Source organism: Vitis vinifera, chromosome 8 (genome assembly GCF_030704535.1).
Source record: "Vitis vinifera cultivar Pinot Noir 40024 chromosome 8, ASM3070453v1".
Classification (NCBI taxonomy): Eukaryota; Viridiplantae; Streptophyta; class Magnoliopsida; order Vitales; family Vitaceae; genus Vitis; species Vitis vinifera.
Genome location: NC_081812.1, coordinates 5,087,045 through 5,111,434, shown reverse-complemented (window position 1 = coordinate 5,111,434; position 24,390 = coordinate 5,087,045). Strand labels below are relative to the sequence as shown.

The window sequence follows — 24,390 nt, the reverse complement described above, 5'->3', positions numbered from 1 at the left end:
CTGGGCACATTGGCCCATAATGGCCCGCCGGAATGGCCCATTGGACACCTTGGGTGCCAGCCCTAACTGGTTCGTGTCATCAACCACCGTGGATTTGGGTCAAACTAATAGACAAAACGCACAACTTAGAACATACAAGTAAATTATATTAGTACTGCCTACTGTTAATGTCACAAGCTGTTTCTCCCTTTGCCACCAAAGCTCTCATCAATGGCGATTCCGAGAATCCCTCTTATGTTGTCGATGATGGTGATGCTGCTGGTCTTCGCAGAGTCGGGCGACAATAACCGTGTGTTCTCGCCCTGCGCCGACACCACTGTCCAGAAATCCGACGGCTTCACCTTTGGAATCGCGTTCGCGTCACGGGATAAGTTCTCCTACAACAACACTTTGCTCTCTCCCTGCGACCGCAGACTCGCTCTCTCCTCGCAAAACTCTCAGATCGCGGCCTTCAGGCCGAAGGTCGATGAGATCTCCCTCCTCTCCATCAACACCACCTCCAGTTTCTTCCCGGTGAGTTCTCCGTGGTTTTGGTTTGTTCGTCTGGTTCTAGTTTATTATTTTTATTTTTATTTATTTTTTATTTTTTGCTGGTTTGTTTATGAGAAAGGCGGAGGAACCGAAAAGAGATGAGGTTTGATGGTTCTAGGTGTTACGCTGTTGTGAAGCGTTCGCCTAAACTGAGTTTAATAAGGAGTTCTGGTTTTTTATTTTATTTGATTTTATTTTTTGCATACTGGTAGTGCAAATTTTCGAATTTAATTCCGTTTCTTTAAGGCATTTTTCTCAGCAACGAAAGTATTAGGGTTTTCGTTCCATTTGCAGATTTTATGGTTCGCAGCTGTAAGTTAGGTTTTTGAAGTGTGATCTTAGGCTTGGTTGGAGCCGTTTGATTCTTGCTCTGGATGGTGTTTTTGAATCAATATCATAGGTGAGAGATTTTTGACGGTTTTTTAGATTACTAACGAGAGTGTTTATTAGACCCCCAAAAGAGGGCGATCTTTAGTACATTTGTAGTACGCATAGAGCCATCAAACTAATGCAGATAAAAGAAGGGAAAAATGTTGAAAAGAAAACCAAAGTGGAAATAACCTGCAACACCTTCTGCCCACCCCCACTCTTTCTACAAATTCAGAAAGAAATGCCTTTATGTCTGGAGTGAGCCCAAATGCCACAATTACTGAGATTAAGGAACACACATTATAGGTTAAACTTTGAAAGCTCTGTGCCATAAAAATTCTCTTCATTTTTTCCCTCCCAAATCCAACAAAAGAATAAGAAGCAGATTTGATTTCTGAAGATTTTATATATTTATTTGTTTGTTTTATCCTACAAAACTACCTCTCTAATGGCTTACTGAGCTGTTGATTGGGATAGGATCCACAAAACTCCAAACCTCTTGATTAAGGTTTATATGTGTATTGCTTATATGGATGTATGTATGTATGTATGTATGGATGGATGGATGGATGAGAGATGTAGAATTGATCAAAGAAATAAGAATTGAAAGGAATTTGAGATGACGGAAGTGAAAAAGTTTTAGTTTGAGAATTACTTTGTTTGGATTAGTACCTTCAGTTTCAATGTAGATGTGGGGTAATAAGGTGGTACAGTCTGCAGATAGTGGTTATGAGAGTGGCTGGTGAGTACAACAGCAATGCTGATGGTGACAGAGTTAGGGTGGTTTATGGTGGCCGAGATGTTGGCTGTGATGTCAACAATGACAGTGTGATGGTGTGATTTTGGCTGGGGTGGACTGGTGGTAGATCACTACCTATTCAATGGTGGCAGTGGCAACTGTGATGGTGCATTTGTAGTGATAGCAGAGAGCTTTCTCTCTCTCAAGCATGGAGCTTTGATGATTTGGGAATAACACCTTCTGAATGTTTTGAAATTCTTAAATCTAAATTTAAGTGTTCCACGTGATTTTTAGATCCCCCCTTAAAATATCCCTAGCAAGGCAATTAAGAAAGGAAATTTTCTAGTTCCTTTTCATCTCATAGTCTCTCCTCCACCAAATACATCGTTGATGGGATTATTAAGGATTGAAATTTACTCCTAGGCCATATATTTGGACATTCTGCAAAAGTCGAATGGCCTTATCAAATTTTATTTGGAGTGTTCTGTTTGGTTGGGGTTTGATGGTTCCCTTTCATTTCTCTTCTATGCTCTATTGAGAAGCATCCTTAATTTCTTTCACCATCTTATGCTTATTATTACAATTAATTCTTTGTGGATACATTATATTATAGTTTGATTCTTTGTTTTGCATAAAGGGAAAGCCATTAATGCTTTTTTAGTTTTGCAAACTTGGTATGTCATGTGAGGATTCTAATGGTAAGCAAAATTTTTTAATCTTTTATATGCCATTTTATTATATGGGAGGAGTTTAGGTTAAGGACCTTGATTACAATTGGGAATGGGCTTAGGACTAAGTTTTGCATGGATGGTGGAAGATCATTGAAAATATTGTTTCCTTCTCTATGTGGCTTCATTAATCCCAAAAATGAAAGAATGATGGTTTTATGGATTGTGGGGATGGGGTCGGTGGCTAAGGACATTTGAGTCCTTGTTTTTAAAGGTTTTTTAGGATTAGTTATTAGAGGTGATGGGTTGTTATTCAATTTGTGAAGCTTCAAGAAGAGGGGATAGATAGGTTAGTTTGAAGGGGCATTCCAAGTGGAGTCTTATTATAGTTTTTTTTTCCTGATAGGAAAAAGGAGAATATAACAAAAGTACTTGAAAATGACAGGCCAATGTACACAAGGTGTATACAAAGTGCAAATTAGGCAAACAAAAAGAAAAAGAGCTAACAAAAAGCTACTACTCTCCTTGCTTGGAGCTCAACCAATTTATAGAACCTATCATCTCCCTTGAGGTCTCATCTATGTACACTCCAAACCAATCCACAAAGATTTGCATGAAGGAGGATTTGATTGCTTGTTCCAATTGTTCCGCATCTTAGAAACTCCCCAATTTCTTTTCATCCATAGTGTCTAAGAAAGGCAAAAATTGGCGGCACTCCACGCTGCTTTCCACTTTTCCCCCACAAAAGAGCCATGTCATCTTAGAAAAGTTTCTCTTACAAAGTAGTCCAACACCTAGGTCACATCAAATACAAAAAAATTTGGCTACCACAAGATTCTCACTATCGAACAATGAAGGAGTATATGATCAATTAATTGTTTTTCCTTTTTACACATATAGCATTTAGTCACTATACTCCAAACCCTCCTTAGCCGTTCAAGCGTTAACACTCTTCCCTAAATTGATTCCAATTGAAGAAACCCACTTTCGTTGGTACTCATGAATTTCAAAACAATGCTTGTGGGAGAAGACTCACTACTTCTCTAGGCTAAGGAAGCATAAAAGGATTTAATAGTAAACTTGCCATTCTTAGATTTGTTCCACCCTTATTTGTCTTCCTCATCCCTCCTGATTAAGCATGATTGCAGTCTCCAAAGAAGGCCTCTAGTACTTCTATTTTTTCTAATCATGGAACTATCTATGAAAACAAGGATTCCATTGAGTGCCCTCCCTAACCTGCTTGTACTACCTAAGCATCTTTTGTGACAATAATAGAAAATAATTGTAGATTGGACTCTTCCTAATAATTTTTACTTCATTTATTTTTCTAGAATTTTATTCTTTTTCCATTACCCATATAGAAGTGAGTTCTGGTTTTTACTCTTTTGCCATTACCCACATAGAAGCAAGTTCTGGTTTTAAAGGTCTTCCATTTGAACTCAATACTCATCGAAACACCACTCCATAGCTATTCTTGACATCCCTGTTCCAGACTTTCATGTTATGACTTGCTACTAAAGGATCTCCCTTTCAATGGCCTATCTCTAGTATCATTTTCCAATCAAAGCTTAAGGGTTTGCAGATTCCTAATGCCAAGATCTCCCCTCTGCTTGTCTAAATAAATAGTGGATCAGTTAACCAGATGAAGCTTTTTTCCTAAGCATTCCATTGCTTCACATGAAATCCTTTTGAATTCATTCTAGTCTCTTGCTTGCCTTTTAGGGAGTAGCAAAAGGAGACATGAAATAAATAGTTGGATTTCATAATGTGTTCTTGATCAATGTAAGTAAATAGGTAGATTTGACGATGTGCTCTTGAACAAGGTAAGTCTTCCTTCTTTTGAAAGGTATTGCCGCTTCTATAATGTGAGTTTCCTTTGAAATTTCTTCTCTTATCGCTTCCCACACCCTCTCTAATTTGCGGGGATGTCTTAAAGGGAGGCCCAAATGTGTGGTGGTTAGCTTCCTAACCTTTCAATCCAACACCAAAGCAAGCCTCCACATTAGCCTCTTCCCTTAATGGAATCAACTCATTGTTCTCTATGTTTATTTTTAAGTTGGATATTACCTCAAACCACATGAAGGTCCAACCTTGATGCTCTAACTGCTTTTGATCAACACCACAGAAAACAAAGGTATCGTCGGTGAACAGAAAATGGGATATCTCCATACCCCCTCCTCCCCTACTTTGTGGCCCGTGAGGAAGTCTTGTTCTCTAGCTCTCAACACAATCCGACTAAGAGTCTCTTCATTGCTAAAATGAAAAAGTAAGGGGAGAGTGGGTCTCCTTGCCTCAAACGCTTGAGCTTTCAAAAAACTGGATTGGGGCCCCATTTACTAGAATGATGAATTTTGTTGTAGATATACATCATTTGATCCACCTTATTGACTTTTGACCAAAGCCTATGTTTGGCCATAAAAAGTCTTAATATAGCTTTTGGAATGGATTAATCTATTTATGGATAATCAATCTTTGTCCATGATAGACTTTGTTTATTGGTTGCGTTGGATGTAAGGAGAGCGAGGTAGTTTTTTGTTTTCTTTACTTTTGCTTTCTCTTCCTTTTTTTTTTTTTTTGGCCTTTTGGTGCTTGTGTATGTCATGTGTATTTGTTTTGTGCCTTTTCCAAGGCTTTATTAATACATTCCCTTATTTTGCCAATATATAAAAAAAATTCTTTTGTTCATTGCAAAGTTAATTTTTTCCTTTTAAAGGAGGTTTTTGTTTTTGGTTTTGTTTGTCATTTATTTATTTTTGGGTTGGGGAAGCTACATAGAAGAAGGTTTTAACTATAGACCAATTAATGAAAAAGGGATGATCCTTGGCAAATCAATGTATTTTTTTGTAAAATGTGTGAGGAGTCAAATAACCATATTCTCATTCATCTTTTTAAAGCCTGGTAGTTGTGGGATTTGCTATTTTCTAGGGATTTAGTGGATTCTTCTAGTGGTAGTGAAGGATTTTTGTTGAGTTGGCTTGTGAGAGTCTTCAAGAAGTAGTGGATGGGGTTGTGGAGGTTGGCTCTTTTATGTTTATTTGGTGCTTATAGACAGAGTATAAAATGAAAAACAAAAGTTTAATACTCTATTGTGGGTCTTGATAGGAGGTTTAACTTTAGTTTGGGGCTTAACCTATATGTTTATTTGGTGCTCTTAAATAATCTTATCACCTATTAAAAATACCCATCTAGAATATATTTTTAGGTACCTCAATATCCTATTCAACTTCTAGATGATAAAAATAAGGTGAAAGCATATATTGGCGATTACACTGGATGCATAAACTATGCTTGATTTAGTAAGAGACATACAACAATCTTCCTTTAAGTGTTTAATACTTATCCTAATCTGTCAGACAAGTTCAACCTTCATCTTTCAACTTATGATTTCTCTACATTTGAGTCTTTACTAGTTTACATCTTGACATCATGGTTGTTATTGTTCCTTTCTTTCCTCCTACAAATCCAAAACATGTTTCCTCTACTATGCAATCATATGTCCCTCTTGGAAATAGTTTTCTAACTTAGAAAACACGTTTGACAAACTTTTGCCAGAAAACAATTTTTTGAGGATTTTTTTTTTTTTTGAGAACAAACTGTTTTTGATACCAATTTTTTCATGTTTTTAGTTGGTTTTGGTATAGTCTAAGGAACAATTAAAAATATGGAGAATACTTTGAAAACTTTTACATTGTATACAAGTATAGTAATTTCATGGAGAATAAACCAAGAAAACTGTTTTCTACATTTGAGTTTCTTGACAAAATTTTGTTCTTGCAAGCAATTGAGAACTCCTTAGAAAATATGGAGAATACTTTAGAAATTTTTACATTGTATAGAGGTGTAATAATTTCATGGAGATTAATCCGATAAAATTGTTTTCTATATTTGAGTTCCTAGACAAAATTTTATTGTTGAAAACAATTGATAACTGTTTTTAAGAATTGTTCTCATAAACTATTTTTGGAGAATTGTTTTAGAAAATGTTCTCGAACATACCCTAGGTTTCTCAAACTAAAAATCATTTCTTGAAGCTAACATACATGACAACAAAGTATAATCTTCTAACCTTGTGTGGTATTTATGTGAAAAATAAGTTAATTCAATTTACATGTACACCCCAAGAGAAAATGTGGGGCGGGGGTTGAATTCGGTGTTAAACCTATTTAAGAAATAATCAAACTTAGGCAAGTTATGAAAAATACAATGAGTAATTAAAAAGCAATAGTAAAAGATTGAGAGAAGAAAATGTAAACTCTTTTATGGTGGTTCATCAAGCAGCCTACATCCACTTCCCTCAAGCTCCAAATTGAGTGAGGGTTCCACTAGCTCCAAGACTTGAAACTAAGCCTTCAAGTGATCTACCTCACTTGAAAAACATTTTTCTCACAAGAATAAATGAATGCGAATTTATGACTCCAATCCTAGTGACAAGCTAGGCTCTTAATACAAAAGAAAACTTAGAAGGACTTGAAGTGTCACAAGAGAAAATTATTAAGTTTAGAATTGAATGCACTTGGCGGAGCTTTTAATGAGAAGAAAGATGGTTTTTCAATTGAATGTAGTAAATCTTACATTAATAAATGCTCTTAAACACTTCAATTTATAGTTTCCAGTTTGGGAACCCTAAAACCCTCAAAAAGTGTTTGATTGGTTTGCCAATCGTTGCCTTCCCGTTCCAATACTTTTCTTACTTATCCAAAAAAGAAATTGGTTTGCCAGCCGTTGTGTATTTGATGCATTGATAGATGATTATTGGGGTTCAAATTGTTAATTGATTGAGCAATTGGATCAGTTATAGCTTTGCCTCAATCAGTTGAACATAGACTATTGAATGAGAGAAAGTGTTCAAAGTGCACCTCGACCAGTTGAGCCTGGCTGATTCAACTGGTTTCTACTTGCCTTAACCGGTTGTACTATAAAGTGCATAAAAATCTTGATTTGAGGCTTCCTTGGGAAATGGAGTTGGAGATTTGCTTCTAAGAATGAGGCTCCTTGGAAGTTAGTGATTGCAGGGAAGTACGAAGAGGAAGAAGGGGGGTGGTGTTCTAGAGTTTCTAGGGAAGATTATGGGGTGGGCCTTCAAAAGGAAATTCGAAATGGGTGGAAGGAATTCAAGAATAGAGTTGGTTTTAGGGTAGGAGGATGAGGTTTTGGAAGGATAGGTGGTGTGGGGAGGATCCTTTGGCAATGGATTTCTTGGCTTTGTTTTCAATTGCTACTGATAAAGATGCTTGGGTAGACCAGATGTGGGAGTAGGTTGGGGAAGGGGGTTGTTGGAACCCGGTGTTCACAAGACAGATAAATGATTGAGAATTGGGAGAGATGGAAGAGTTGTTTAATAGGTTGCAAGGGCAGTGATCAAAAGAGGTGTTGAGGATGTCATGGCTTGGTGGTTAACAAAGGGAGGCGCCTTTATAGTGAATTCCTTTTACTCCTCCCTAGTAGGGCGCTTTTTGAAAAGTTTTGCTATAGGTATTGTGTGGAATCCTTTGGTCTCGATGAGAGTCAATTTTTTTTGCTTGGGAAGTAGTTTGAGAAAAAATTCTAACTCTAGATCAACTAAAAAGGATGGGTTGGTGTTTTCTTGTCTTCCAAGCAGATGTTATTTTTGTAAAGGTGAAGAGGAGTCAACAAACCATATCCTACTCCATTGTCCAAAGGCGACCTTTTTGTGACACCTTATCCTTACACTTTTTAATGTTCAATGGGTAATGCCTTTCTCAATCAAGGATGCTCTCCTTAGCTGGTAGGGATCCTTTGTTGGGAAGAAAAGAAGGGAGTGGAGAGCAGCTTCTTTATGCTTATTTTTGACCCTATGGAAGGAGAGAAATCAAAGAGTCTTTGAAGATTCAGATTTGACAAACCATGCTATTTTACACTGCTTCATGTACGTGTTTTTGGAGTGGGTTAAGGTACATTTAGGGTCTAGTACATTGTCGTTATTTGACTTTGATTGGTTGGGCTGTAAATGAGGCGAGGGTGTTGGTTTTTGTGAATCCTTTCTCTCTTTTTTTGGCCTTGTATATATCATGTATACTTTAGGTGCATTTAATATAATTGCTTTTGCCTATCAAAAAAAAAAAAAAAAAAAAAAAAAAAGCTTCACAAAACCCTTTAAAACAATTTTAGGAAGAATTAGATTTAGGGTTTTAGTTAAAACATGAAATCATCCAATTTTAAATGAAATTTGATCTTTTATGTTCAAAGATGAATTATTTTAAAACTTTAAGTGCATAATGCATCGATAAGTGACAACCTTACAATAAGTTTTGGATCACTTTAAGTCACCTTACAAGTGACCTATGTTTAATTTTAAAGCTCCATTTGCTCTCACATGCTTCCCTTTGGGTAGATTAGCTGATTTCCATTTTTCATTCTATTAAGAGCTATCACATCTTTGCAAATTGCCTCCTCAAATAATGTAGTGATAAAGCTGATGAGAAGTTATCATGAACTGAAACAAAAGATACAACAAACAGATATGGGTGATATTAGATGGTTGGGATCTTAGTTTGATCCTTTTTGTAGAAAATGATAGCCCTAATTCTATAATATAGTCTTAGATCCTAGATCCTAGATCCTTCTGATTCTATTTGATCTTGAGTGCTTATTCCTCAAAAGGGAGGGTATAAGATATTAGGGTATTAGGCTTATAAGCTTGGTTATAGGTCTTTACAATTTCTAGGCAAAGTTTTGATGAATAGATTAAAGAAAGTCATTAGGATGATATTACTACAATCTCAGAATGCTTTTGTGCAGGCAAATAGTTTGGATGTAACCCTTATTGTGAATGAGGGTATAAACTCAAGAATAAAGATTCCCAAAGTGATATTAGCATGCAAATTGGTTATAGAGAAGACCTACGACCACGTAAATTGGAAGTTTCTCCTCTCGATAATGAAAATATGAGGTTCGGGTAAAAATGGGTAGGATGGATTAATTATTGTATATCTATATTGGGAGTTTTGGTTTTAATATATGGTACTCCACTGGTTTCTTTGAAGCTCTAGGGGTTTGCATCAAGGTGAGTCACTTTCTCCATGCCTTTTTGTATTGGTAGTGGAAACTCTTAACCCTCACTTTGAGTGGGAGGCCTAGGTGGGTGTCATTAGTGGTTTCAAGGTAGGTAATAAGGGAGGGGATAGAGCGGAAGGCAGTCTTCCCATAGATGATACCTTCTTGTTCTATGAGTCCATTAATCAGCACCTAAAGCATTTGAGGTAGGTGTTTTTTTTTTTTTTTTTTTTTTCCGATAAATAAACATCAATATAAAAGCAAAGGCAAACGCCGCAAAGCATACAGGGAGTATACAAGGCGACAAAGGCCACACAACAACAACAAAAACGAGAACAACAAAAACCCACCAGCCCTCAACTGGAGGCTATCTACTCCAGGAATCCTATAAGGGACCGGGACTCCGCACCATTATACAATTTTGCCCACCCCCACATATTACAGACAAAAGAAAACTTAATTTTCTGTATAGCTAGCTCCCCTCCCCTAAATGCTAATCTATTCCTTTCCTTCCACACCGTCCAAAAAATAAACAACGGTATGGATCTCCATATTCTCTTCCTCTTTTTGCCCACAAAGGAATCCTTCCAGCTGGTAATCACCTCCTTTACAGTTTCTGGAAAGACTCACTGGGCTCCAAACAGACTAAGAGTCATCCCCCACAGCACACTAGCCACTGTACAATGTATAAGAAGATGACTAACATTTTCCTCACAACTACCACATAAGTAACACCGGTTAGGGATTTGCCATCCTCTCTTTTGGAGCCTATCAATAGTAAGGATCCTCCCCCAAGTAGCTTCCCACGCAAAAAACGCTAACTTGGAAGGCACATTCTCCACCCAAATGCCCTTTTTGGGGAACAGAATAGTACTATGGCTGGTCAACAGTCCATACGCATCCGTGACACCAAACTGCCCATTTTTACCCCCCTTCCACACTGCCAAATCCTCCTCCAAATTAATTCTTTGATTCCTTAGGATCTGCAACAGTTCTTCAACCAAGGGCAGCTCCCAATCATTGAAACTTCTCAAGAACCTTAGGTTCCACTCGCCTTGGCCAGCATTCTGGTCCCATAAGTCCCCCACAGTGGCACCTTTTTGGGCAGCCACACTGAAGAGTTGAGGGAATCTCCGGGCCAGCTCCACATCCCCACACCAAGTGTCCTTCCAAAACCTGATTTTGGTGCCTTTTCCCACCTTAAAAGTCATATTATTCCAACACCAATCTGCTTCTTTCATAATCTCCTTCCAAAGCCCCACCCCAAATGCCCCATTTGCTTTTTTAGTTCTCCACCCAAAATCCTCTTGCCCGTATTTTGCTACAAGTACACGTTTCCACATTCCATCCCTGGCACGAGCAAATCTCCAAACCCATTTTCCAAGAAGGGCTTTGTTTAACTGGACTATTTTCCTCAAGCCAAGCCCCCCTTTCTCTTTGCTCACACACACCTTCTCCCAACTGACTAGGTGAGCTTTTCTTTCCGTGCTTCCCCCTCCCCACAAGAACTCCCTTTGCAGTTTTTCAAGTCTTCTCGCCACTCCCTTGGGCATACGTAATAGGGACAGCTGGTATAAAGGCATGCTAGCCAATGTGCTCTTTATGAGGGTGATTCTACCCCCCTTAGACAAGTATTGCCGCTTCCATAGGGCTAGTTTCCACCTCATCCTTTCTTCCACCCCATCCCACACATAACCCGCTTTATTAGGCGCGCCCAGAGGCAGCCCCAGGTAGGTTGAAGGCAGCTGACCCACCTTGCAGCCCAGCTCCACAGCCATCTCAAGGATCTCATCCACCTCCCCCACCGGAATAATTTCGCTCTTAGCCAAATTAATCCTAAGCCCGGAAGCGGCTTCAAACTAGCATAAAGTCCAACTCAAAAAAATCATATCGTCTTTCTTAGCTTCACAAAAAATTATTGCATCGTCCGCAAAGAGGAGATGAGATATACTAACAGCCTGCCCCCTACCCCTCTGCATCCTACATCCCGTGATGTAGCCCCCTTCCACAGCCCTCTGGAGAAGAGCACTCAGCACCTCCATTCCCATGATAAACAAATATGGGGATAGAGGGTCTCCTTGTCGAAGCCCCTTAGAGCTGGGCAAAAACCCGGCTGGCTCCCCATTTACTAAAACTGAGAACTTGGCGGTCGATATACAGCTCCATCCACTCCCTCCATTTAGTCCCAAATCCCATTTTCTCCATTACCCTCATCAAAAAATGCCAATTGACGCTATCATACGCCTTTTCAATATCAAGCTTACAGATCAGGCCCTTCTTTCCCTCTTTTTTCCATGAGTCAATCACCTCATTTGCGATTAAGGACGCGTCCAAAATCTGCCTACTCGAGACAAACGCGTTCTGGTCTAAGGAAATCACTCCACCAATCACGTTTTTAATCCTATTGGCCAGCACCTTAGCCAAGAGTTTGTATAATCCACCCAACAGGCTGATCGGCCTGAAGTCCCCCAGCTCCTCCGCTCCTCCTTTCTTGGGGATCAGAACCAAAAACGTGGCATTGAGACTCTTTAGGAAAGTCTTATGTTCATGGAATTCTTTGAACATTTCCATAACCTCCTCCTTCACAAACTCCCAACAGAATTGCCAAAAAGCACCGGTAAAGCCATCCGGACCCGGAGCCTTGTCCCCATTCATACCTCTTATAGCGGAATGGACCTCCTCTTCCGTAAATGGCAGCTCCAAGGTGTCCGCCTCTTGCTGGCTAATCCGATTCAGATTAACACCCCCTATGTCTGCCTTCCACTTCGAGTCTTCCGTTAGTAAACGATGAAAGGCGTCTACAATTCCGGTCCTAACTGTACTCTCCTCTGACAGCCAGACCCCACTGATTTTCACTCTTTCCATTGTATGCCTTCTTCGGTGTGCATTCGCCATTCGATGAAAATACCCCGTATTTTTATCCCCTTCTCTTAGCCACAACTCCCTTGATAGTTGTCGCCAGTGGATCTCATCCATCTTGACCCATTTAGCATAGCCATCTTTTGCTTCTTTCTTTCTTGCAAATTCCTCCTCAGTCAGTCTCCTCTCACTTTCCACCTGGTCCCAATGGTCCACTTGTTGTAAAGCAACCATTTTATTAGTCTCCAAATTCCCAAACACCTCCCTATTCCAGACTTTTAGTTTTTCCTTCATCCCCTTCAGCTTTGTTGCCAGCTTATAGCTAGCCCTACCACTGACCACCATCCCCTGCCACCAACTCCTCAAGAGGTCCTTAAATCCTTCCACTCTCAGCTACATATTCTCGAACCTGAAAGGTGAAGGGCCTCTTCTTTTGCCACCCCCCTCAATTGTGATTGGGAAATGATCTGAGATAGGCCGAGATAATCTCTTCTGTGTCACATTGCTGAACTGATCAAGCCATCTAGGAGAAACCAAAAACCTATCTAGTCTAGCCCAAGCTTGGTTATAGAGCCCCCCACTCCACGTGAAAGAACCCCCTTGAAGAGGAAGGTCAATAAGCTCTAGGTCATCCATAACCTGAGCAAACCTCCTCATAGCTGGAGTCACCCTCCCTTGCCTGCTTCTCTCCCCTTGAGCTAGGGTGACGTTAAAATCACCCCCTACACACCAAGGGTCACCCCAAAGGCCTCTGACTGCTCCAAGCTCTTCCCAGAGACACTCCCTATCCTTTTTGTTGAAGGGGCCATATACCCCCGTGAATACCCAGACTGTCCCATTCTCCACAGTCCTAAATTTACAAGAGACTGAGAATTGGCCCTCCTCCCACTCCAGCAACTCCAAGGACCTTTTATCCCAACAAACCAACACACCTCCAGCTGCTCCAATAGCTTCAAGAGTTCTCCAATCTAAGAATCTCCCCACCCCTAAACTTTTCACCACCCCATCAGTCATTGACTGGATTTTTGTCTCCTGGATACACACCAAATCCACCTTCTGTTTTCTAACCACAGACTTAACAATCCTTCTTTTATTAACGTCATTTGCACCCCTCACGTTCCAACTCATTAACTTGAGATTCATTAACCCAACAGTAATTGACCCCCTCTGCTTTTCAAAAGGTCATTCTTCTTTTCCTTCCCCTTGTATTTGACTGAGCATTCCAACCTTTTGAGTTCCCTCTCAAATTTTGTTTTCTCCAGTAGCCCTTTGCTATGTAACCTTTCCCGTCGTTTCCTGATTTTGGACAGAAAGTCCAGAATCTCCCTCTCCAGTCCTTCTATTGAGAATCCCAGCAGCTTGCTAAACTTGGCCAAGCTGCTTTCCTCCCAATCAGACTCCTTCTCGCTCCTTTGAGCTTGGGGCCCAGACACGGCTGGGGTCCAATCCGGGTTTTGACCCTCTATAGCCTCACAGTCAATCGCAACCAGATCCCAGCAACCCTCTCTCCTCGCTCTATCCCCCCCTGTATCAGCACCTTCGACCAAGATATCACTCTGTCGGCTCGCCCTTAGAACCCCCGAATGGTCGCAAGGCTCCCTCAACGGAGTCCGACCAAAAAGAGAAGAAGAAGGAGAAAGGGAGACCCCAACCTTTAAATTAGGATAGGACCCGTACCTGCAGGCTTCGTCCATGATTTCTCTGTCGGCCATGGACCGCTGGAGAGCCGGCGTCTGCTTGTCCCAAGTCTCCTTCTCTCGACACTTGATGAACTCCATTTCTATCCTTAGGCCCAAATCCACTTCAGAACCTATACCCATGCTTTTAAATTGCCTTTGGCCCAAATGATCCCCAACCAAGATAGTAGGCCCATGTGAAAGAAAATCCAGCCCTTTGAGAGCCCCTCCCTCGGCCGGCCCGCACCCTACTCCATCTGCAGCCCAAGCATCCCCTTTTAAGGGAATCAGGCCTTGCGACTCTAGCCCACAGTCCCGCTTCCAGCCCACAGCGTCAAGCCCCGCTCCAGACGAACCCGCCCCATCGCCCCTGGGTCCATATCTCTGACGGGCCACCCACCCGTTAGGGGTCCAAATTTCAAACCCATCCCCCCCCTCTCCTCCCACCTGCTCCCTCGTCACTTCCTCTGACCGGCGCTGTTCCTCGGTTCCAGCGCCTGATTTCTCTCCCACACGCCATCTCGCGCGTGGATCAGCATCATCCCTAACCTCCCTTCTCTGCTGGCCATCCCTGTTTTTCCTTATTGCCGGCGGGATCTCCCACCACAGAGAGACGGTGTATATCTCCCCTTCCACCCCGATCTCCATTGAACACGGCAAAGCCCCTTCGGTCCTTTTTACCTGAATCCTTGCCCACTCCAGATCCTCTTTCTTTTCTGTTAGAGGGTCGACGCCTAAGAATCCGCCGCACTCTTCCCCCACTCTCCTCAGGACCGACGGCACCCACAGCGAAATAGGAAGGCCCAGGATCCTCACCCAAGCATCATTTCTTTCTTTATCCTCTGTACAACATCCATAACTCGGGCTCCACATCTCCAAGCCCAGTTGGATCCCTCCGACTGCTCTCACCCCCGCAGCAAGAACCCTCTTGGCTTCTTCCGCCATCTCAAATTCCAGCAAAGCACAGCCCTTTCCCATTCTCGCCAGGCCTAATCTGCCTTTCAACCCCCACGTCTTAGCTGCTGTCCATCCCAGACTCGCTAATTCCTCTTCACGCGCTGATTTAGGGTTCCATTTAGCGATCAGACAGTGCTTTAGTCTACACACATTATTTCGTATCTCCTCCTCTTTAATCTCTATTCTTGCCCTTGGGATATTCCTGGGTTCTGATCCCCTGACCACTTCCAGATACGACCTCCCGGAGTTCCCTACCCCTTGATCAATTACCTCTTCTTCGCTCCGAAACCCTACCCACAACAGGGATTCCACCATAGAAGCCCATCCTCCCTTTTCCCCTTTCCCTTTCGGTATACAGATACCGAATCGCCTTTTCTCCATATCCGTCACCCCTAATCGAACAAAACTACCGGCCCTGTTAGCCTCTCTCACCAGGGAGTAAAGCCTCCCTTTTTCTTTCCATCCCTTCTCCCATCTCCCATCTTTCCCATCCTTCGCGCACTGGTTCAGTCCCTCTATGAGTAACCCCACACTCGCCGGTCCCAGCCGAACCCAAGAAACTATCCCTCCCTTACTTTCCGAGATAATGGCATGACTCCTACCATTTCTCTCTTCAGCTACTACTTCAAACATCTTTGATTCCACCACGAAGCTACTTCGCCTCCTCTTCCCACGATTTTCCGCCCTACTTTCCCCCTCTCCGCCTTCTCTCGCAGGATCGCCTTCGCTCTCTCTCTCTCTCATTCGATATAGGTTCTGTCAACCAATTAACACTTAATCGCATTTGAGGTAGGTGTTGATTTGTCTTGAGGTTGTGTTGGGATTGAAAATCAATTTATAGGAAAGTGAGATGATTCTAGCGGATTAGGTGCAGAGGCTGGATAGATTGGCTTGCTTGTTTGATAGCATGGTTGGTTGCATAGTTTTAAAAGGCACAAGACACACCTAAAGCGCAATAGTCTCATATAGCTTAGGTGCAAGGTGCAACACAAGGCATGCGCTTGAGTGAAGTGAAATGCAACCTGGGATGTATATCAATCTTATAAAATATGATTTAAAATATAATCCAATCAATAAAAAAATTTAAGATTCCAAACATTTAAAAGAAGTATTTAACAAAAAAATAATGAAATTATATAATGTTCAATATACAAATAGAAATTTCAAGAATAAAAACATTTAAAAAGAAAGAGTAAAGTCGATAAGGTGTGCCTCTTCAATAAGGCGCATGTCTTGGCAAGCGAGAGGCTATAACTAAGGAGTAGTTGGGCTTTGAGCCTAGGCGCACTCAAAGCGCACCTTTTAAAACTATGGTTGGTTGCTTTCCTTCCATCTATCTAGATCTTCCATTAGGTTCATCTTATAAGTCTTGTGCTATGTGGGATTTGATAGAGGGGTGTGCTTTGGAAGGATTTTAAAACTTGGAAGAAATAGTAAATCTAGCATGAGAAGATTGACTCTCATTAAAAGCACTTTTTTGACTTAGAAGACTTGTCTCATGTGTTTATTTATCATGCTGCCAGAAAGACTTCGATCGAGAATCGACCTTAGGAGAGGGGGCATTATTGGGTTGGTTTGAAAACTTCATCTTTTGAATTGTTCTCAACTATGTGCTTAGACAAAAAGGTGGTGTGGGTTGAATATCAAAAAGCTTTCTATTCTAAATACACTCTGCCTGGTAATTGGGTGTGGAGATTTGCTAATAAGTGAGATAGTGTGTGGAAGAAGTTATTGAAGGAAAGATCAGAGAAACATGGATGGCTCAGACAGAATCTTTCGTGTCCCTCCGGTCCTCATCTCCCATATTCAGAAATTCTTTCCCAGTCTCCTTCGGTAAATCAAGGTAAATTTAAAATTTTTCCTGAAATAGGCGATGTTGGCCCCTTAAATTTTGTTGGCATCCCTGTCCATGTTGAGGAGGAGAATCAGAGAGCTGTTTCTAACCAGATGTCCGAGAGATCTACCCCTGGGAAGTCTTCTAACCTGTTGCCAGGCAGTCCAGGGGTTAATGAGGCATCCCCGCCGGAAGACTTTCTTATAGATGGCCTGTCCCCTAGGAAAATGGCTAAAGTGCGAGAGGTCCTATGCTCTCTGGACATTAAGGTGTACTCTAGGAGGAAGAATAGAGGTCCATAGGCGTTTGAATCCAGGTGGATTTGGTTTGGAGGGTTAGGGCCTGAGTGTTTTTCCATGAAAATTATCAGTTGGAATGTTAGGGGTTTGGGTTCAAGTAATAAGTGAAGGGTGATTAAAGATTTCCTTAGGTTAGAGAACCCGGATGTTGTGATGATTCAGGAAACAAAAAAGGAGAAGTGCGACAGAAGGCTAGTGGGCAGTGTCTGGACGGTCAGAAATAAGGATTGGGTTATTCTCCCGGCGTGTGGGGCTTCAGGAGGGATTTTGTTCATTTGGGACTCAAAAAAGTTGTGCAAGGAGGAGGTGGTATTAGGCTCTTTCTCGATATCGGTCAAGTTCGCCTTGGAGAGCTATGGACCTCTTTGGATTTCTGCAGTTTATGGTCCAAATAGTCCCTCACTTAGGAAGGATTTTTGGGTGGAGCTTTATGACATTTATGGTCTAACTTTCCCGTTGTGGTGTGTGGGCGGTGATTTTAATGTCATAAGGAGAAGTTCAAAAAAATTGGGGGGCTCTAGGCTAACTTCAAGCATGAGGGACTTTGATAATTTTATTAGAGAAAGTGAATTGCTTGATCCACCTCTTCGGAACGCATCATTCACTTGGTCAAATATGCAAGAGTCTCCCGTGTGTAAGAGATTAGACCGTTTTCTTTACTCAAATGAGTGGGGGCAGCTCTTTCCCCAAGGCATTCAAGAAACCCTTATCAGAAGGATCTCGGATCATTGGCCAATTGCTTTGGATACCAACCCGTTCATGTGGGGCCCAACTCCTTTTAGATTTGAGAACATGTGGCTGCATCATCCTAGTTTCAAGGAGAACTTTAGAAATTGGTGGAGGGGTTTTCAAGGAAATGGATGGGAAGGCCACAAGTTCATGAGGAGATTACAATTTGTTAAAGCCAAAGTGAAGGAATGGAATAAGCTTTCTTTTGGAGAGATTAATGAAAAGAAAAAAAGTATCCTCAAGGATTTAGCTAACTTTGACGCCATTGAGTAGGATGGGGGTCTCACCTTTGAATTGTTAGATCAAAGAGCCTTAAGAAAAGGGGAGCTAGAGGAATTAATTTTGAGGGAGGAAATCCATTGGAGACAAAAAGCTAGGGTGAAATGGGTTAAGGAAGGGGATTGCAACTCTAAGTTTTTTCATAGGCTAATGGCAGGCGAAATAGGAAGTATATCAAGACATTGGAAAATGAAAGGGGCTTAGTGTTGAATAATGCCGAGTGCATCACAAAGGAGATCTTACTTTACTTTGAAAAACTCTACGCGGATCCTATAGGAGAGTCTTGGAGTATTGAAGGATTAGATTGGTCCCCTATTTCGGAAGAAAGTGCAATAAGTTTGGATGCCCCTTTCACTGAAGAAGAGATTTCTAAGGCCATATTTCAGATGGATAGGGACAAGGCTCCGGGGCCTGATGGCTTTACTATTGCAGTATTCCAAGATTGCTGAGATGTGATTAAGGAGGATTTAGTGAGAGTGTTCGCAGAATTTCATAGGAGCGGAGTTATCAATCAAAGCACTAATGCCTCTTTCATTGTTCTTCTGCCCAAAAAGAGTACGACAAAGAAAATCTCAGATTTTAGACCCATTAGTTTGATCACTAGTCTCTATAAGATAATAGCCAAAGTGCTCTCAGGGCGTCTAAGAGGGGTCTTACATGAAACCATCCATTCTACTCAAGGCGCTTTTGTTCAAGGGAGACAAATAATGGATGCGGTCCTCATAGCAAATGAGATAGTGGATGAGAGAAGACGATCAGGGGAGGAAGGAGTCATCTTTAAAATTGATTTTGAAAAGGCTTACGATCACGTGAGGTGGGATTTTTTGGATCAAGTGTTGGAGAAGAAGGGGTTCAGTCCTAGATGGAGGAAATGGATGAGTGGATGTTTGTCCTCGGTATCTTATGCAGTATTGGTGAATGGTAGCGCTAAAGGTTGGGTTAAGGCATCGAGAGGATTAAGACAAGGAGACCCTTTATCCTCCTTTTTGTTTACTTTAGTAGCAGATGTATTGAGTAGGATGCTTTTGAGAGCAGAGGAGAGAAATATGTTGGAGGGTTTCAGGGTGGGTAGAAACAGAACTAGGGTATCTCATTTGCAATTTGCCGATGACACCATCTTCTTTTCTAACACTAGGGAGGAAGACTTGCAGACTCTCAAGAGTCTTTTGTTAGCATTTGGGCATATTTCTGGACTTAAGGTCAATTTAGACAAGAGTAATATTTATGGTATCAATTTGGATCAAGCTCATATTTCAAGATTGGCTGAGACACTTGAATGCAAGGCTTCTGGTTGGCCTATACTCTATCTGGGTCTTCCTTTGGGTGGGAACCCCAGGGCAGGTGGATTTTGGGATCCTGTGATTGAGAGAATTTCAAGAAGATTAGATGGTTGGCAAAAGGCATACCTATCCTTCGGAGGGAGGATAACTCTCATCCAATCTTGCCTTACCCATATGCCCTGTTACTTTCTTTCTTTATTTAAGTTACCCGCTTCAATAGCTGCTAAAATCGAGAGGTTGCAGAGGGATTTTTTATGGTCAGGGATTGGGGAAGGCAAAAAGGATCATTTAGTTAGGTGGGATGTCATGTGTAAACCGAAGGAAATAGGGGGTTTGGGTTTTGGGAATATTTCTCTGAGGAATCTCGCTCTTTTAGGGAAATGGTTGTGGAGGTACCCTAGAGAGGGTTCAGCTCTATGGCATCAGGTCATACTAAGCATCTATGGTTCACACTCCAATGGTTGGGATGCCAACACAATAGAAAGATGGTCACATCGCTGTCCTTGGAAGGCTATTTCTCAAGTCTTTCAGGAGTTTTCCTCGTTTACTCGATTTGTGGTAGGAAATGGGGAAAGAATTCGGTTCTGGGAAGATTTGTGGTGGGGGGACCAACCTTTGGGATCCCAATATCCAAGTCTATTTAGAGTAGTCTTGGATAAAAACATACCTATTTCTTCAGTTTTCGATCCTACTCGTCCTTTCTCTTAGAATTTAAATTTCCGTCGTAACTTGTCAGATTCTGAGATTGAGGACTTAGAAGGCCTCATGCGATCTCTTGATGGAGTGCATTTATCTCCTTCGGTTCCAGATGTCAGATTGTGGCCCTTATCTTCTTCAGGGCTTTTTTCAGTTAAATCTTTCTTTCTAGCTTTATCCCAATTTTTGGATCTCCTCAAGTTTTTCCTTCTAAATTCGTTTGGAATTCTCAAATTCCTTTCAAAGTGCAGTCCTTCATCTGGTTAGTGGCACACAAGAAGGTGAATACTAATGACATGCTATAAGTGAGAAGACCCTACAAAGCCCTTAGTCCGGATATTTGTATTTTGTGCATGAAGCATGGGGAATCAGCTGATCATATTTTTCTTCATTGCTCCTTGACGATGGGGTTATGACACAGGTTATTTCAATTAGCTAAGATGGATTGGGTCCCCCCGAGGAGCATCCTTGACATGATGTACATCAAATTCAATGGATTTGGTTCGTCTAAGAGGGGGATAGCCTTGTGGCAAGCTGCAAACATCGCTCTTATTCGGATTGTGTGGAGGGAAAGAAATGCGAGGATTTTTGAGGATAAAGCAAGGAATTCAGAGTTTCTATGGGACTCTATTGTTTTCTTTGCTTCTCTTTGGGCTTATTGTTCCAAGGTTTTTAAGGGGACTCTCCTTAATGCGTTACATCTTGATTGGATAGCAGCGTGTACTCCATAAGGAGTGGTCTTTTTAGAGTATTTGCTTGTTTTTCAGTGTATTTTTCTATAGCTTAGCTTTCTTTGGCAGGAGGATTCCTCATCCTTCTTTTGTACTTATTTTTAGCTATCAATAAATCTTTGTGTCGTTTCCAATCAAAAAAATAAATGAGTTGGGAGAGTTCTTTGAAAGAGGGTTTTCCTTCTTTCCACAGTCTGGCAACTACCAAAAATGCAAGTGGTTGATTTGTGGGTGGTTGAAGGGGTAAGGTTCACTGGACCCTAGCTTTAGGAGCCCTCTTCGATAATGAGAGCTTGAGGTGATGGGGCAATTTATGGAGTGCATTCGTTCTGTGAGATTGTTAGCTGTTAGGGGGATAGTCTTTTATGGGATGTGGAGGTGGAGTTATAGGAAGAGGTGTTTTTCAGGTGAAGTCATTTTACAATTCCTTGTCTCCTCTGACGTGGAGGTTTGGGGAACCTGTGCTCTGTTATGGTCCTGAATTTTTTTGCTTGGGAGGTTATTTGGAATAAGATTCAACCATAGGTCAGTTTATAGTGGGGGATGGATTTTGGTAAATAGATGTAGTCTTTGTAAATATAGTGAAGGGATACCACATCATATTTTAATTCATGTTGGCAGAGCTCAATTATTGTGGAATATCTTTTTTGCAATTTTATATCTTCAGTGGTTCTTTGAGAAACAATTAAGGATTTTCTATTGGGTTGGAATGGGCAGAGTATAGATACTCACAGGAAAAAGGTGTGGTGAAGGCTCCCTTTTGTTTATTTTGGAGCATTCAAGAGAGCTTTCAATGAGGATGGTGAGTGGCTTCTTGTTAGATCTCATTGATGGTCTAAGTTAGGCATAGTAGGATTTTTGTAGAGCTTGTCCTTTTCTGGTGCCTTTGTTACAGTCGTGTACATAGGGTGCACCAATGGCCATACGCCAGTAGCAGAAGAAAAAGAAAATGTAGTCGTGAGTGCGACACAGGTGAAAGCATACTCTGTTCTCCATTTAAGTATGTTGCTTAATTTTCTTGAGATGGAGAATGGAAAATTTTCTACCAAGGATCTAAGCCAAGGCAACACAATAAGTTCTAGGGCATGAAAGCCAAATTTAGATGACATTTCATTACTAGAAGGAAGAATGAATCAATGAAAGGTTCCTTGGTATTGACTGGGAGCTTTTGAGTAAGGAGTGGTTTTTTGAGGATTTTTTGAATTTGAAAGCTACCCCTTTGGGGTTGTGGGGTTCCCTTAACATTTTTGTAGAATTATAAAAGCTTATAATAAGAATAATTCTTAGGTAACTCCTGGAAAAAAAAATAAAAATGTCCATATTGCATTTTGACTGTGGGGGTTGCATTTTGTTTTTAGAAACTTTTTTCTTATGTTGGATCTCAGTGGATGATTTCTGGATTTTTTTTTTTTTTTTTGATAGATAAATTTTTGTCCCCATTGAGACTAGAACCTCCCACAAACCCTCCCCATCCCTTTACCACTTGAGGGGTGATTTCTGGAACTTTTCTTTTTCTTTTTTATTTATTCATATTTATTTATTTTTACATATTTATTTGTTATTTCTTTGATAAGAACGTTAAATACATATATGACTTCTAATGAAAAAAATGCTGGTGTATATATTGATGGCAAGAAAGATCAGAAAAGCATTAAAAAAATCATTTAATTCCGATTAAGGAGATATTAAAAATATTAACTCAATTGGAATATAGATATTAGAAAAATGTGATTGTACACAACAAGCATGGAATTTCTATATCAGGGAATTACTTTTGAGATTGGGTAAATAGTGTTCCTATCCTGTTTTGAACTTAGAATGACAATACTACATTAAAGTCCTAAATAGTCTAATTTAATCAATCTTGTTACCATGGAAAGTTTGAGTGCCTCAAAAATTCATGCTTGCATTCCCAATGCTTCAACTGTATTTTGATGAGGCCACTGGTAATTTGAGTTCAAAGGAAGAGCTTAATAGTGTAAAAAATATTGGTTGTTCATCAGTCTAGTCTTCTCAGCTCTCATAATTTATACCTTCAATGGTGTCTGATATAAGTTATGGGAAAAAAAAGAGTTGCAGGACAAATAAGCATACATGCAAAAATATATATGCATTATGTAAAATCCATCGATATAATTAGACTACTAGATGATGCATGGTATAGATGTGAAGGTGGGGTTTTTCAATAGTTGAGAGGGGTTTTCTCATTGCTTGGAAGGTGGTTGCTTCTTGCTGGTGACTCCCTTTATGAAGGTGAGGAAATTGCTTCACTTCAGAAGCATGGATTGATGACTTCTTGTCATAATTAAGCATCATTGTCCGTTAATCTTGTTGCACTGTTTTACCTGTCTCCTGGTACATTTATATTTTCATCCTCTTACTATAGTTCTACAGAAGAAAAATATTTATGGATGAAGGCTTTTTAACTATTACAGATAGAAAAGAAAAAAATTAATCCAACACTAATTCACAGCTTCACTGGTTGTTGTAACTAACTGTAGTAATTGCTTAGAAATATCTAAGAGTGTTTGTACACTAGGGTGAACAGGAATAATAGCCTTTTTAGATTGTAGCATTTGGTACAAACAGGTTCTTACAGGCCTGGAATATGTTGTCAATAGCCTAAAACAGTCACTTGGAAACATCAATTATTTTCACATAATTAACTATTTGTATTGGTAAGCACTTACATATTTCTGTGTTTGTTGCAAACATGGAGTCCTATAGAGTTTCCTACCTTAGGGGAAGAGAATTGGCAGGGTTATTTGTTTCCCTTTATATCTCATCCTTCTCTCCCTCGTATAAGACTTAAAGAAAACAAAAAAAAGGCCAGACAAAATGTGGCTGCCTGGCATGTGGGGATTGAAATGGAGTGCAATGGTAGGTGCCTGATTGTTAATTTGGTTTACGTTTAACATGTCTTCTCTCCTGGAAAGTAGTCAAGATAACATTATACCACTTATGATATAACTTCTAATCTTCTGTAGTCTTCTTGTCTTCCCAGGCTAATTATGGTGGATATATGGTTGCGTTTGCGGGTCGAAAATATGCTGCAAGGTCCTCGCTCGCTTTTGTTTCCAACTCTACATACACTGTAACCAGCTTCACTCTTGTAAGGAGATAAACCACAAATCTAGCTGCCCGTTCTTTTAATCCCAATGTCATCCCCATATCTTTGAGAAACTGATTTTTTTTTCTATGCAGGTACTAGAATTCAAAAAGGGTAGGCTGCAGAATTTGTATTGGAAAAGGGATGGCTGCTCAGCATGTTCCGGAGACAATAAATTTGTTTGCCTCAACAATCAGGACTGTGCAATCAAAACAACTGACTGTAAAGGGCAAGGGCAAGGGGCCTCTGTAGATTGTAGTCTTGGGATACAGTTGGCATTCTCAGGGACAGATAAGCACTATTCAGTTCTCAACTCTTGGTATGAAGTAAAAAACCTTCGTCAGTACTCCCTCTATGGCCTTTATGCAAATCTTGCCGATTCCCTCACGAGCCAGTATAACAAGATCTTCTAACCCCTTCACGTGCTTTGTAAATTTTTTCCTACCAGATATGTTGTAATGTGCCTCTATTTTTTTTTTCTCTTCTTTTCCTGATTTCTGTTTGGCATTTGATCTCTCTTTCTGTATGTCGACACCTGAGGGTTAAAGTTGAGTTATAGTGTGATTGTGAAACACGATTTTATTCCCATTCTGATACGAAACTTCCAGTATTTTGGCAAA

The 24,390-nt window shown here is 40.6% G+C and overlaps 1 protein-coding gene and 1 non-coding gene across 2 annotated transcripts; both read left to right on the top strand.

Moving 5' to 3' along the window:
• Positions 1-101: 101 nt before the first annotated feature.
• LOC100249592 (uncharacterized) lies at positions 102-24,390 on the top strand. The gene is made up of 3 exons (XM_002271147.5): positions 102-513; positions 23,666-23,773; positions 23,866-24,390. Exons 1-3 carry the CDS (start codon positions 211-213, stop codon positions 24,181-24,183), a joined length of 729 nt encoding a protein of 242 aa, XP_002271183.1. The 5' UTR covers positions 102-210; the 3' UTR covers positions 24,184-24,390.
• LOC132254233 (small nucleolar RNA snoR137) lies at positions 22,883-23,024 on the top strand. The gene has a single exon (XR_009466509.1). It is a non-coding gene; the product is annotated as a small nucleolar RNA snoR137 (small nucleolar RNA).